The sequence below is a fragment of the Balaenoptera acutorostrata genome, chromosome 8 (assembly GCF_949987535.1).
Source record: "Balaenoptera acutorostrata chromosome 8, mBalAcu1.1, whole genome shotgun sequence".
NCBI lineage: Eukaryota > Metazoa > Chordata > Mammalia > Artiodactyla > Balaenopteridae > Balaenoptera > Balaenoptera acutorostrata.
This window is the reverse complement of record NC_080071.1, coordinates 39,799,709-39,815,965: the sequence shown is the minus strand read 5'-3', so window position 1 is coordinate 39,815,965 and position 16,257 is coordinate 39,799,709. Positions and strand designations below refer to the sequence as shown.

The window sequence follows — 16,257 nt, the reverse complement described above, 5'->3', positions numbered from 1 at the left end:
TTTTGGCACAGTTTTTATTTTGCCTTATATTGTTTTCCATTCAAGTGTCAAGTTGACACAACAAGGTTATAAACTCCAGGTATTTATTTAATATTCCACACAATGCTCAGCCCATGCTAATTGCCTAGTAAATGATCAGTATTTTGAACTGAGATAAATTGAGAACAATAATAACTACTCAAATGACTTTCAGTAAGCACCTGAGAAGGGAAGGGAGAAGGTGATTCAATGTTATTGATGGACATACTGACTGACCTCCCTTATTTCCACCTTTTGAAAAATGAATTGATTTGCTTTAGATCCAGGAAAAGGATGCAGTGTGGAGTCCATAAAGAAATTTTCAGTCTCAGGTGATACGAGTTCTAGTTTGAATACTACACATAAATGGGGAGAATTAATCCAACTTCATCCTGGTGAAAATCTGAAGTGACACCTTACGCAAAATAGAAATAAAATGTACTTTATCACATTTCTAGAGAGTGTCCTTTCTCTTTCAGCTGCTTTTCAACCAATCTAAGCTGTGCTTAAGGAAACTGACCATGCCATTGAGAATATAGGTAAGATTTATCTTCCAGCTCTCAGATATGGCTGTAGAGAGCATGTATGTAGAAATATATGCAGGAATGCCTTTGTAATGCTCAATAAGTTTCTATAAGTTCAGTTCCTTTATCTGGCATGGAAGACACTGAGATTTTTAAAAGGGTAGAAATGTGGGATTTGAAATAGCCAACTGCCAAAAAAAAAAAAAAAAGTGCTGAGCAAAGGGAGTGCTACCAACCTTAACCACGATATACTGAGTGATTCTGTTACTGGGAGATGGGACTCCCTCCATTGTAATTCTTGAGAGCTAGTAATAACGGGGACTTTTAAAAAATATTCATGAGCTTTTCTGTTATGCATTTTCTTATCCTAGTCTTGCTTCTCTGCCAAAAATTTGCCTAGGGGAGATTTAGAATTGATAAAATAGGAATGGAAAGAGGGAAAAATAGTGTTACTATTCAGCTTTTGACACCAAAATTCAGCAAGTTTTTTTGGAGAAAAATAGAGCAAACAGTCTCTAAGCTGCTTTATCTCCTCCTTTTGAAAGCTGAGACTGGTAATCCTAGTCATGGTGTTTTGCATAAGGAAGATGCCATCAACACAAGGAGAGGAAGACCGAGAAAAAAACACCCATTCTAGGCCTGGCTGATTAGGAAGTGCTATAGACAGTAGAAAGAAGCAGAGTGAGCAGGAGAAGCATCAAGCCTGCTGCTCTCACGGCCTCTACCCAACCTCAGAGCACGGACTCCTGGGTCAGAAACAAAGGACGTTATTAATCATAGCAGTAGCATTAGCCAGAGTGTCAGCATTGGCATCAACTCCTCAATCCTGAATGCCCACAGTGTGACAGGAAACGGCCACCTCACTCCTGCAATGCAGTTGACTGCACTTCCAAGCTTAGGAAACCTGAATCCTTTATAATGGACAGTGAGCCTGTCTGACCTTTGCCCAGGAAATAAACATTGTCTATTATCCCAGTCAAGAGAGAAATCTGCCTTCTGTCCCAGAGGGAACCACTATCCCCCAAATCTGTTCGCTATTGAAAAGATAGTCTGGAGCAAAGGCAGTAAGTGCCTCTAAGATGTACAAAAACATGGAACCCATAGAGGACTGTGAGCCAGTAATCAATACTTGATAACAACCTTCCAGATAGGCATATTTCACTCACTTTCCAGAGAAGGAAAAGGATGAGGGTCGGAGAAGTTAAGGAACTCACCCTCGGCCCCTCAGTGGTGCAGCTGGAATTTATACCTAGACCTCTCTCCTTCCATACCTTCTCCCCACCAAACCACTCTCAAAACCCATGCCTGTTTATGGTCTGTGTTTATGACAAGGCAAAACTCATGACTGAATTCTAGGAGGAAAATTTCTATCAGCTTACTATGCGCCTCCCCCTACCCCGGGATGACAAATGTTATTTCCGGAAAGATATCTCAGAAGAATTAGAACAAAACTGTATAAATGAGTTTAGCATGCCTCCCCCAAAGTGGGATGTCTTTATAGTAGAACCCCAAATTTTAATTGTCAAAAAAAGGCAGAGGGAAAAGAAAGAGCTGTTGTCCAAAGTGAAGGAATATCCTAGGAATCTGAATGGAGCATTTGTCTTCTGTTGTCCATTTCCAGAAATCGAGCTGCCACAAACCTGTGAGTAGTGGAAATACCTATCCTGGGAGGATGGAAAAGAAGAGAGAGCATTTTGCCAAAACCTGGGTGGATTTGGTAGCTTGTTTCCAAGATGGCCACCATCAATTTCTTCCCCTCCCTGTAAATATATTTCATTCTCCTCAAGAGAAGTAGTGTCTATTCCTCTCTTTCTCTCCCCGCCCCCTTGAACTGGCTGGACTTAGTGAATTCTTTTATAGAAAATGCAACAAAAGTGGCATTCCAGTACTTCTAAGGCTAGGTCCTAAGAAGTCTTGCAGCTTCTGTCCAGGTCTCTTGAAACACCTGCTCTTGGGAGATTGTAAAAAGTCTGGCTACCCTGAGACTCTCATGCTGTAAGGAAGTACAAGCTGGCCTGCTGGAGAGAGAGAGATGTCCAGCCAGCCCCACGCTTCCAGCCATAGCAGCCCATACACCAGTCATGTAAGCTAAGGAGTCATTGTTTACATTGTGAGCTAATTGGAAGTTTAAAAGGGCAATTACAACTTAAAAATGAATATTTTGCAGAGTTAATAGGATTATATTTCTAATAATATTTGAAATCTATGAAGTTGGTAAACTTACCATTTTAGGGTGGTATATCTCACCAAGGGTTATTTTGCCCTCCAGAGGACATTTGGCCATGTCTAGAGACATGTTTAGTTGTCACATCTGGGGTTAGGGGTGCTACTGGCTTCTAGCGGGTAGAGGCCAGAGATGCTACTAAACATGATGCACAGGACAGTCGCCCATCACACAGAATTATCCAGCCCAAATTGTCAATAGTGCCGTAGGTGAGGAACTGTGTTCTAAGATACCACAGGCAGTTGTATTTGAATAAGTGGTTTGGCAACACATTTCTCAGGCAAATTTATGACTTCTTACATTTGAAGAGAGGTGTTTCTTGTCCAAAATAAAAGTTTAAATGTTTATGTGGATCAGAACATATGGGTTTGAGTCTAATTCATAAAGATACATTTTTTCATATATTTATTTGGCATTTTATCTGCAGTAGGCAATGCACTAGGCACTGTGGATTTCAAAGTAAGTTCCCTGCCTTCTTTGAGCTACTATCTAATGTAGAGATAGGTCAACAATCACATTACCATAGGATAATTGTAGGACTAGAGATTGGAAAATAGGACACAGAACACCAAAGTTGGCAAACGATTCACAGGAAAGACTTCAAGAGGAAAGAGCTCTGGGCTGAAACTGTGTGGCTAAGTAGAAATATTTCAGACTGGAGGCTGGAGAAGAACAGACTTCATAGCCAGGACACCATGAAAAAGCATACTTGGTGTACAAACCTAATTAGTTTTAGAAAATAAATTGTGATTTCCTTTAATAGTATATGGAACAATTAGGAGTTAAATCAAATCTAAAATCATTACAGGCTTCTGAAATTTTGATTCGAAAATGTATGCCTGATAACATAAATCTCCAAGGAGAAAATCAAGAAAAATAAAGTTCAGAATCTAACTTTCTTCATGGTCTAGAGAAATAAAAAGCACAAAGACAAGTTTGGCCATGGCTAGGAAGAGAAGATTTAAAGCAGAAAAAAGCTTTTTAAGGACCCAAAATGAGCATTAAATGTAAAGGTAAAGAACAAAGGAGCATTATAACCAGCATGCAGGAAGCATTAGATGTAAAAGCACAGGTTTAACTTTGGAAAATAAGTTTGCCTTTGTTGTTGTCTAAATTCTTTTTCAAGTTGGAACAATCATTTTAAAAATTCCATTTAAAACTCAGGAGATCTTTATGATAAACAACCCAAAGTCTCTTATGCTATCACATACCTTCAATTTTCCCTTTAGAGACACGAAAAACCCCTGCGGACTTCAGAATATCTTAAGGACTTTAGTCACACAATATTATGGTATCACTAGGAAGTTTTTATGATTCAAAAATCATATGGTATGACATTTTTAAATAGCCCCAAAGACTATCATAGCATTTTTATAATCATTTGCTACAATGATGTATTCGTATTCTAACACGCAAGAAAATGTACCTGATTTCAAAAGACGTATTTCCCTTGGCAAAACACCTGTTTCAAAGTGGAACAGAGCTTCTTTCTTCACAGCAAACTCTGAAAGCATGGCACATGACTGAAGTGATAGATGTTAAAGGGTTGTGGACTAACACAAAACCAACACCAGAGTCCCACTGCACCAGCTTGGCCTGGTTACGCTTAACTAGATAGGATCCAGGCTCTCTCCCTAGGCACTAAGAAACCCTGTTTTTGAAAAATCAGTTGTTATATAATAATTTCAAAGTAGGTAAGTGGGACTTATGCAAGTACAGCTAGTGCATGAGTGCCCCAAATACAAAGTACATGGTGTGATGATCTCTCTGCAGAAAGCAGAAAGCAGATCATCCCCAAAGGAACTCGTTTAGATTGTTCCCATTCATGCATGTTTCCTCAAAAATGTTTCTCAAAGTGGGGTTCTCAGACCACTTGCACCCATGAAATCTGGGTGCAAAACTTTATTAAAAGTTTCCTTGGTGCTCTCTCAGACCTAGTGGATAGGAATCTTTAAGTTGATTCTTAGGCATGCTAGAATTTGAGACCCATACCTTCATGTCAAGAGTCTAGCAAAATTTTGCATGAGGAAGTTACTTATTTTGCATTGAATTCACTCAGTATATATAAAATAATACTGAAAATATGAATATTCACTTCTTTAACTGATGGTACTAGAACTGAGCAGAACCCTGCATGTGCCCTGCCTCTTGTTTGTAGGAAAGCCAAAGTCTCCCAGGCCTCCCTGAGTCACAAAAGGAAGACTCAAGCAGTTAATAATTAGGACAATAGAGTCACAGACTCAGTGTCTGATGCACATTCCTGAGTTGTTTTACAGATACTATAACTGCCACCAAAGAGAAAAAGGTAGCTGCATGATGACCAGACTGCATCCATGACATAATCTCCTCCGTCTTAAGCAGTACTGAATCTACGGCTAGCACAATTCCAAGAACTGGCCTTAAGAGAATGGGATTAATACTATTGCTCATAATAATCTATCTTTGTGGGCATCAAAATAATTCTAACTTGTTCTGCCCATATATGTAAATGGGCAACTAAAAGTGTCAGCAAAGAGATGCTGCAGACCCATGTCGATATCTTCTGACTCTTAAGAACACGGTGCCCTGTGTCGGCATGAAGAAATTACAGAAGATGGACCTTCACCCATAATCCCATAGAAATGGAATGGTATTCTGACAAGTGGGGATTTGTAAGCACCTTTTGGTAGGAAAGAGCTCTTTGTGGGAAAGAGCTCTCTGCAGGAGGCCCCTTTGTCTTGTCACTTTAGCAAATCTATATTGTAACTAACCTTAAACCAGCACCCCCATGCTCTACTCATCTCCCGCCCAAACTCACCCTTCAAATCTTTTGATCACACAATACCTTGCCTAACCTGTTGGTTCTTTCCATAGATCAAAGAAGTAGCAGTGAAGAATAAGTAATTAACAGATGACCGTATCTCTTCCCTAGCTTCCGCTTCAGCAGTCTCCAAACAAACTGAACAAGATAGCAACTAAAGAAAGATCACAAAAGGTTGACAAGCCTGTATGCAGTAGGGGATGGTGACAACTCTGACCCCTTATCTCAATGATTGAGATTACTGCCCTTTTCCCTTTAAAAACCTTCATGGCTGAGCAGAATCTCTGGAGTTAGTTTTTGGGGACACTGAGTCCACCTTCTCCCCAGATTGCTGGCTTTCTGATTAAAAGCAATGTTTTCCATTTCTACCAACACTTGCCTCTTGGGTATTGATTTTCGAGCAGTGAGCATCTGGACCTGAGTTCAGTAACAGTATTGAGTGTTATTAGCCTCTATCCACATGATGGGATATCAACATTTCGTGGGGGGGGTGGGGAGAGAAGAACAACTACTGATTCATTGCTTAAGAAATAAAATATTTCATTATAACATTTGTCAAAGCCAGGGAGCCATCATAGTAGGTATTAATACTATTTACTTAGTTCCTACTTTAGAAGTCTTGTGGGGGTGTGTGTCTCCAGATAGAGGAGTCTGATTCACAAATACGATTAATCTGAAAAAAGATGTTTTTCTTTTAAATTTTAAGGTATGAATGTGACCTGGCCCAGGAAAGGATTATTGATTTAACTTGAGAGCCAAAACAATCTGGGGTAACATCCTTAAAAAGAGTAAAGTATGATGTTCTGACAGGATATTTTTCAGACATGTGATGTATCATATAAAAACACCAGTCTTAAAATCATGCTCCCCTATAGGTCTTTTCAGTATGCCCAATGACCGACTCCTAGCAAAATGTTATTAATACCTTGGGTGGGAGGGTTGGGTAGTGGAAGGAGTTTATATATTCCTGACTGAATAAATGAAGTACATTTCTCCTCCCCTCACAGCTCATTGTTCCTGAAGTGGATTTTCAGAAGAGCTGATCCATTGGTTAGCCAAAGACCTCTGGCTTCATGGAAATATATAAGCTTGACCAGATTCCTCTCACTGCCAATTTGGAGTTATGAGAAAGATGAGTGAGCAGAGGAAATGGCAATGAGAAAAAAAACCCAAAGGAGCAGACATGAGACAGAGAAGAACCACAAAGCCTCTGAAAGACTGAAGTTGGTTTTCCAGTTCTAGGTGACACGAGACCTAGCTGAATGCCTTTAGGTGTCCTTGTATTCTATGAGACCTCTGAATACCTAGAATAGCCCCATTCCCCACTGATGTGAGCTTTTTAGTGGGCCTCTGTTCTTGCAACCTTGAAAAGAAAAGTAGGGTTACTCACAGAATGTGATGAATAATTGTGTTACAGAGCATTTACAATGGGGATCTGCCTCCTCACCTGGTTTTATTAATAGCCTGGCCTCTCTGAAGTAGCTCCTGGGTCTTTTATCAGTATTTTGTTGCTTATCTTGTGGATAAGAATTACACAGAGAAGAAGGTATTTGGACTCATATCACACTGTCTTAACTTGGGTAAACATTGTCTTTAATCAGTTGAATTCCCTTTAAGGGATGGAAACTAACTTTTAAGTACATTGCATGTGCAAAGATCTCTGTGTCATTAGTTCTTTAATCCTCACAGCTTTATAAGGTTCAGACTCAGGGAGGTCCATTGACTTGCTCAGTGATCAAAGTTAGAAACTGGTAATGTTTATACACAATCCAGACCTCTATTTCTTAGTTCAAAACTCTTTCAACTAGACCAGTGACTCACAAAATGCGGTACACTGATCAAATATGCTATCCAAGATTATTTTAAATACATTATGAAAAAACATTTTTAAAGTTTAAAATTACACATTTATTTTAGTATACATTAGAAAAATGAGAATCAAATTTTATGAACATATGTATATACATGTATGCAGTAAATAATAGTACAGATGGCATATAGATATGGCAAAAATCTTAGAGATCAAAGTTTTAAACCCTCATCATATCAAGTTCATGTGAAATTACAAACAACATCTTGAAAATCTCTTAAAAGTGATCCAGTGGCCATGTTAAGTTCAAGATTTGGATGTAAACCAAATATTTTAAGAAAGAGTAGGTCTATAGCAGTCTATCTACATATTATGATTCATGCGTAGAAGACATTGTTGCATTTTTTCCTAGATCTCAGTAGTGTCATTGCTGTTCAAGATATTAAAATATAAAAATATGGTATTTTTCTACCTCTAATACATGTGCATTAAAATTTTTGAGTAATATTATAAGCAAACACTGTAAACTATTCTAATGTTTTAACAAATGCTAAAAAGACTTAAGCATACACTCAACAACTTTGTACATTTTGAGAATGGTTTCCAGGTAATCAATAAAACAAGACAGGTTAACGAAGGGTAATAATGAAGGCCAAGGGACTTCAACCTCTGAAGAAATATAATAATCCTTCAGTGATATACTGCCTGGGGTGTCATACCCAAATGATGAAATGGATCTGGGAAACTAATATGACCAAGAAATCAAAACGGTTAGTTACTGGACACTCTGAGCACAAACACAGGAACATTCTCAGCCAAATAGAATATCCTTCTCATATTAAGTCTGAATCTCCTTCAAAGAAATGTAAATGTGCCATTAAAGGGATTTCTGACACTGAATCCTTACAGGTGCATGGGGGCCAGAGTACAGCGGCAGTAGGACTGGATTAAGAAGGAGTCCAGATTCTCTTCTCCCAGCTCCATCCTCTACTGAGAGGCTTTGGGTAAGGCTTTCACCACCCCAAGTCTCCATTTCATCACTCAGAAGCTGTGAATAAAAATACCTACCTGCCTAGATCAAAAGATTATTGTAAAGGTACATTATACATTATAAAGTGCTATATACCTGTTAAGCAATGTTATGCTTAGAAAAAATAGTTGAAAAAGATGTTCAAATTTTCCTCCTTATAATGAGCTTTGCTTGTCTTATTTTCTCCTATTTTGCAAAGATTGGTGTGTTTCTCTTAATAAGCACAATTATTCTGGAACACAGAATAGCATTCACAATTTGAAGGTTGGAAGCATGTTTATAATGGGAGATAGGGGAAATCCTGTATTAAAGAAAGGATTTTTTTTTCCAAGAACCATTACAGCAGATTAGGTGGTTTATTGGATGAGATGGTTCAACTTAAACCAACAAAAAACTGCTCTTCTTGGAATTCTAATGAGGAATGCGTTTATTTTTCACAACATGGGCTCCACTAGCCTGGTGAAATATTTGAAGTGAGGAATTCATGTTCTCTGCATCTGGTCATGCCAATCATCACTAGCTGGTTTGAAAATGTTCTCTCTTCTTTCTTTTATTGCCAACGTGGATCTTGCTGGAGTTCTGAAAGTCTGTGTAATCATTTTGTTTTCTAAGTCCTCATGGAGTTTATCTTTCCAGAGTAAAATCACTCTAGGAGAAGCTTTAATCAACAGCCTTGCCGAGTGAGATGGATGCACAGTTACATGTAAGTATAAAAGGCTTTTTTTCTCCTGTTTAATTACTTTAGAAACAGTTCTGTATGCCTTGATAAACTGACTTTACTTTTACCTAAGATAAACACTGCCCTTGAAAATCACTTGGTACCTTCTGCCCTTGGTTAGATGTCAAATCTGATGAACATTTCTAAAAACCCTTTCTCTTCCAGATGACCTATGGAGGTTGCTTTAAGTACTGTGATTCTAAATTGCCTTTTATTTCTCGGTAATATTCTTCTGCTCCACTGTGTGGAAGAAAGGTTGCTTATTGTACCCTCTAGTGGTGATTGTGACATTCTTAAAAATATTTTTATTTCATTCTTTGGCCTTTTCCTGTAAATTTACTATATATTTACTTTAAAATATATGTATTTAATTCTTTGGATTTATACTGTAAATTGTACAGTATAAAAGAAATTTATCAATCTTTAAGGAGATACAAATAATGTAAATCATTTGCATTACACTGTCTTGGTGATTATGAATGCATCAAAAGTAGGTTCATAGGAGATTGACTCATTTTCCTCACATTTCATTTACCCAAATTTTATTCCACTTTTAAAAAATGTTCTAATTTCCTGTCTTCCATTTGGAATATTGTCAGTAGGCAGTTATTCACACCACTGGAGGAAGTATATATAGAATTTTACATGTCCCAAAATGTCATTATATTTTGGTTTAGAGTTCCTTTTTACTCATGCTTAGTCATGAGTACATCTCATTTTCTAAGAATTCACAACATTTGAAATAAAATAAAGAAGCCACCCATGGAACTTCTGATTCTATACGAGCTAGGAATTTGTCCACTATTCCTTCCTTTTTCACTCTGCTTTCTCTACCTCAAGAAGGACCAGGGAACATTTTTAAATTGAGGAGAAACACATTTTGAAAGAACATCTGCCAAGATCGTTGCTATGTCTCTATCTACATTATTCTCAGGTAGAAATTTTTAATAAATTTATTTATTTATTTATTTTATTTTTGGCTGCCTTGGGTCTTTGATGCTGCGCGCGGGCTTTCTCTAGTTGCGCCGAGTGGGGACTACTCTTCGTTGCGGTGCACAGGCTTCTCATTGCCGTGGCTTCTCTTGTTGCGGAGCATGGGCTCTAGGTGCATGGGCTTCAGTAGTTGTGGCGCATGGGCTCAGTAGTTGTGGCGCACGGGCTTAGTTGTTCCATGGCATATGGGATCTTCCGGGGCCAGGGCTTGAACCCGTGTCCCCCGCATTGGCAGCCACTGCACCACCAGGGAAGTCCTCAGGTAGCAGTGTAATTAGGTATTTTCTTCCAAACTTCTTGCTTCCAAATTCCTAATCAGTTACAGTTTGTATATAGATGATGACAATAAAGGCAGTTAAGGAAAACAAAGGAGCTAATCAAGCAGAACAGGTGATTCTCAACAAAAACTTGAAATTAAGGGTTGTCTGCAGCTGAGAGTAATCAAGAGATAACCATAAATTAAAATGACTAATAAATAGATAAAAATGTCGTTTCTGCATAAAAAGACTCAGTATTTTGAGATGTCAATTTCCCTAGATTAATCAATCCGTAAACTCAATGACAACCCAGTAGAATTTTTTTTTTAACATCTTTATTGGAATATAATTCCCAGTAGAATTTTAATATACTTGACCAAATGTTTCTAAAGTTTATCTGAAAGAATGTGCAAGTGAAAATAGCCAGCAACAACAACAAAATTAAAATAAGGGTACTAGAGGGAAGGACTAGATTTAACATGTGTTTAAAAGTGAAATGAAGCCATAATAAAACAGTATGTTAACAGCCTAGTAAAAGAGAGGTATATCAGTGGAATAGGAAAACAAACAGTAATATGTGGTATTTTAGTAAATGCTAATATTGACATTTTGCATTAGTGAGCAAAAAGGGATTAGAACAACTAACTCTTTGGAGAAAAAATACAAAGTCTTCCTCCTTCTCTCTTCACACCAAAATATATTCCAGTTAGATCCATGAGTTAAATTTTGAAAGACAGTAAAATACTAGAAATAAATAAGAATTAGTATCTTAGTAAATCTTGGAGTTAGGAAAGCATTTATGAGCATAAAATGAAACCCAGAGACCATAAAGAAAAATATCTATAAATATACCACTGCATATATTTAAACTTTGGAATTATTCATAAAAGTCTTCCATAATTATGGTCAGAAGGCCCAAACTGGAGAAATATTCATAGTATTTGTGAAGACAAAGTACTAATTTTCTGATTTACAAAGAGCTCTCTTTAGTCACTAAGAGAAAGACAACCCAATAGAAAAATTGGCAAAGGATGTAAATAGGGAAACCACAGATGAACAAATACAAATGGACAGAAAACAATGAAAAATCTTGTTCAATCTCATTAATAAATACAGAAACATAACTCTAAACAGGCTTAAAAATTTCATCTGATCATCTTGGCAAAGATGAAAAGAGTTGATAATGAAAAATTTGTAAAGTAGAAATTTCGGCACTGTAGATAGGAATGTAAATTAATATCTTTTGGGAGGTAAATTTGGCAATATTTATTAAAATATTTCTGACTCAGTAATTTTACTTCTACACTTTTAGGACTTTATTCTACAGAAATACTTTGCATGAATTTTCAGAGATATATGTATGAAGCTGGTTTTGTTTTGTTTTTGCTGCACCGTGTGGCATGCAGGATCTTAGTTCCGTGACCAGGGATTGAACCCATGCCACCTGCAGTGGAAGCATGGATTCTTAACCACTGGACTGCCAGGGAAGTCCCTTAAAGCTGTTTTTATATTATTAAAAATGACCCAAATGCACTGTGGAAAAAAGTATGGTAGCTCCTCAAAAAAAAAAAAAAAAATTAAACATAGTACCTTAATAGAACATGGTAATTTCACATGATCCAGCAATTCCACTTCTGGGTATATACCCAAAAGATACGAAAGCAGGGACTCGCACAGATATCTGTACACCTATGTTCATATCAGCATTATTCATAATAGCCAAAGGTAAAAGCAACGCAAGTGTCCATCTGTGAATGGATAAACAAAATATTTTACAGTTTGACACTTGAACAACATAGGTTTGAACTGCCTGGGTCCATTTATACATGGATTTTTTTCAGTAGTAAATACTGTAGTACTGCATGATCCGTAGTTGGTTAAATCTGTGGACGTGAAATGGCAGATATGGAGGAACCTTGGACACGGAGTGCCAACTATAAGTTATATGCAGATTTTTGACTGCACAGAGGGTTGGTGTCCCTAACCGCTGAGTTGTTCCAGGGCCAACTGTACATACATACAATGAAATTTTATTCAACCTTAAAAAGGAAGAAAAATTTAACACATGCTACAACATGGGTGAACCCTGAAAACATTATACTAAGAAATAAGCCAGTCACAAAAGGACAAGTATGGTATGATTCCACTTATATTAGGTGCCTGGAATAGTCAAATTCATAGAGGCAGAAAGTAGATTAGTGGTTGCCAGGATCTGGAGGGAAGAGAGAATGGAGTTAATGTTTAAAGGACTTAGAGTTTCATTTGAGGAAGATGAAAAGTTCTGAAGATGTATGGAGGTGATGGTTGTATGACACTGTGAATGTACTAAATGCCACAGAACTATATACTTAAAAAATGGTTAAAATGGTAAATTTTATGTTATGTATGTTTAACCACAATGAAAAAAGTATTGGATGGTATATGGTGGAGTACATACTAAATTTACATTATCTATTAAGGTATTTTTTAAATAAATACTTGTCGCAATATCAAAAAAATTACCAAAATGTTCATCAAAAAACTATAGTATAACCATTTAATGGAATAGCATGCAGTTATTGAAAAGAATGATGTGAACATGTACTTATTTGGAATGATGTACAAAATACATTGTCTAATGAAATGAGGAAATGGAAGTGGAAAATTGTATTATAGTTATTTTATATATTTCTTTTATAAAAATAATATTACATCAAGTTAACCAAGGGTAAGTCTATCTAACCCATATGATGGAAAAAGCATCGTCTTTGTGATTGTCTTCTTGGCGATGCAGAGTTAGATCTCATTCTTGTATTATAGGAGTTGGGTTTCCCTGCAAGCAATGGATGTTCTCCATACTAGGAAGAGATTCATCCTGAGACGGAAAATGGGGACTTAGTGAGCAAGAATTAGACTGAGATAAGGAGAAAATTTTCCTCTTTTCTCTGGGTTTGAGAATGGGAGATTATGAGAGACCAGGAGCCCTGACCTGTGCCCTATCACATGGAGACAAGCTGATAAGTCAGGAAATTGGCTCAGCCCACAGGGGACCCAAAGCAGGCTGGACACGAGCTGCAGCAGCAATTTATTTTTCATATTAGACTTCCCTTCCATTAGTCCCTGTCCTTCTGTAAGGTCAGAAGATCAAGGAGAAATTACTGGAGAGCGTATGTCCATGCTAGTTGCCAGTTGTCACTGCCAGAGGGCTCCTATGTCCTGTGAAATGAAGATGGTGAGTTTCATCCCCAGAGCAAGGAGGGGCGCTTTGACAGGAAGAGAGGACCAGAAGGGAAGAACCCCAGGGACATGTTCCTTAGCAGATGTTAGGTACCAAAAAACTGTTAGAAATATCTGAGGGTCAGTCTTTGTAGGGGATTCCATCTTAATCAATAAAGAAGACTGGGGAGAGGCCTCACCATCATGGTTTGGATTAGAATAATTATAATCCAGATGTTATCTGGGATCTTTCCGACCTTTAAAGATAAAGTGGTTCAACACCCGTCTCCAATTTCAAGTCCTATAGATTGTAAAACTTCCCCAAGTGTTCTGTGAATTCAAGGGGATCAGGCAGCGAAGAAGGAAGGGACTTAACGTCTCACGGCCCCCTCTGGTGTGGACTCCCTTCATACAGCTTCAATATGGTTTTGACACTCAGCCCCAGGACCTGTTTTCACAAGGAAAGCTCACTCATAGCAAGCATTCTGTGGATATAACAATCTTTACTAAACTCCTGGGGGCCATGGAAGAGGCGGCACCACCACTGCACACAAATGGCATGAAACACCCCATGAGAGACCCTGGTCTCTGTGCTTCTTGTTACCTCAGCACCATGAAATCTCTTCAGTCCTCTGTACAGTCTCACAACCTCCTTTCTCCTCCCCCTCATTTATTTCCCTCTGATTATTTCTTCTCAACTCTGCCCTCTACCCATTTTTAAATGAACAAGGAAGAACTCCTCTCCTTGTCTCACAAAGAACAATTCTGCCCTATTCTCTGAAGTTTGGGTATCAACCTGCACCTTGGCCAATATGTTTAAGGGTTTACCTTTCAACTCAATCATTTATTAAGGTGTTATTCCAGCTTTAATCTATGACAAATTTTCAGGGCAGCAGTTAAGATAAAAATATTCCCACCTTATTGTCTAATATAGATAAATAAATGATAGATGTGGATAGCCCCTCAAAAGGCTAAGAGACAGTTTACCGAACTGTCAACAGTAAACTATCTCTAAAGGAGTAGATCATGGATTACTTTCATTTTCTGCATCAGGTATTTTCAGTGACTTTTGAATTTTTTTTTAATTTTCATATTCGAGTATAGTTGGTTTACAGTATTGTGTCAGGTATACAGCAGAGTGATTCAGTTACACATATACTTGTATCTAATTTTTTCAGATTCTTTTCCCATATAGGTTATTACAGAGTACTGAGTAGAGTTCCCTATGTTATGCAGTAGGTCCTTGTTGATTATCTGTTTTATATGTAGTAGTGTGTGTATGTTAATCCCAAACTCCTAATTTATCCCTCCCCCTGCAACCTTCCCCCTTTGGTAAACATAAGTTCGTTTTTGAAGTCTGTCAGCCTTTCTGTTTTGTAAATAAGTTCATTTGTATCATTTTTTTAGATTCACATTTAAGTGATATCATATGATATTTGTCTTTGTCTGACTTCACTCAGTATGACAATTTCTAGGTCCATCCATGTTGCTGCAAACGGCATTATTTCATTCTTTTTTTATGGCTGAGTCATGTTTGATTGTATATATGTACCACATCTTTATCCATTCCTCTGTCAATGGACATTAAGGTTGCTTCAGTGTCTTGGCTATTGTACATAGTGCTGCAGTGCACATTGGGGTGCATGTATCTTTTAGAATAACGGTTTTCTCCAGATATATGCCCAGGAGTGGGATTGCTGGGTAATATGGTAGTTCTATTTTTAGTTTTCTAAGGAACCTCCATACTGTTCTCCATAATGGCTATACCAATTTACATTCCCACCAACAGTGTAGGAGGGTTTCCTTTTCTCCACACCCTCTCTAGCATCTATGTTTGTAGATTTTTGATGATGGTCATTCTGACTGGTGTGAGGTGATACCTCATTGTAGTTTTGATTTGTATTTCTCTAATAATTAGCGATGTTGAGTATCTTTTCATGTTCTTTTTGGCCATCTGTATGTCTTTGGAGAAATGCCTATTTAGATTTTCTGCTCACTTTTTGGGTTGGGCTTTTTTTTTTTTGATATTGAGCTGCATGAGCTGTTTATGTATTTTGGAGATTAATCTCTTGTCAGCTGCATCATTTGCAAATATTTTCTCCCATTCTGTGAGTTGTCTTTTTGTTTTGTTTATGGTTTCCTTTGCTATGCAAAAGCTTGTAAGTTTCATTAGGTCCCATTTGTTTATTTTTGTTTTTATTTCCATTACTCTAGGAGGTGAATCCAAAAAGATATTGCTGTGATTTCTGTCAAAAGTGTTCTATGTTTTCCTCTAAGAGTTTTATAGTATCTAGTCTTACACTTAGGTCTTTATCCATTTTGAGTTTATTTTTGTGTATGGTGTTAGGGAGTGTTCTAATTTCTCCTTTTACATGTAGCTGTCCAGTTTTCCCAGGACCACTTATTGAAGAGACTGTCTTTTCTCCGTTGTATATTCTTGCCTCCTTTGTTGTAGATTAATTGACCATAAGTGTGTGAGTTTATTTCTGGGCTTTCTGTCCTGTTCTTGAATTTTCACAATAAGCATATATCTCTTTCCTCTGGAACTTCAAAGATGTACCCCTTGTCCTTGGGGAGCTCACAGTGCACAGAGCCCAGGTATCAAACCCAGTGTGATACAGCTGATCAGTACAGCTTGTCCCTGGCCATCCAAAGAACTAAGATGTCTAATTGTATTATCTCTACTTG

The 16,257-nt window shown here is 37.6% G+C and overlaps 1 protein-coding gene across 2 annotated transcripts in view; it reads left to right on the top strand.

Moving 5' to 3' along the window:
- The first annotated feature begins 8,962 nt into the window (after positions 1-8,962).
- The window catches only part of SESTD1 (SEC14 and spectrin domain containing 1), a 216,507-nt gene continuing 209,212 nt past the window's right edge, over positions 8,963-16,257 (top strand). The window contains exon 1 of one of the 2 annotated variants that reach the window (XM_057551166.1): positions 8,963-9,109. In XM_057551166.1, the coding sequence (XP_057407149.1) occupies positions 9,096-9,109 (14 nt within the window). In that variant the 5' untranslated portion in view covers positions 8,963-9,095. Of the gene's footprint in view, positions 9,110-10,038; positions 10,059-16,257 lie in introns of those variants that run through there. The other variant, XM_057551169.1, reaches the window with a different exon arrangement.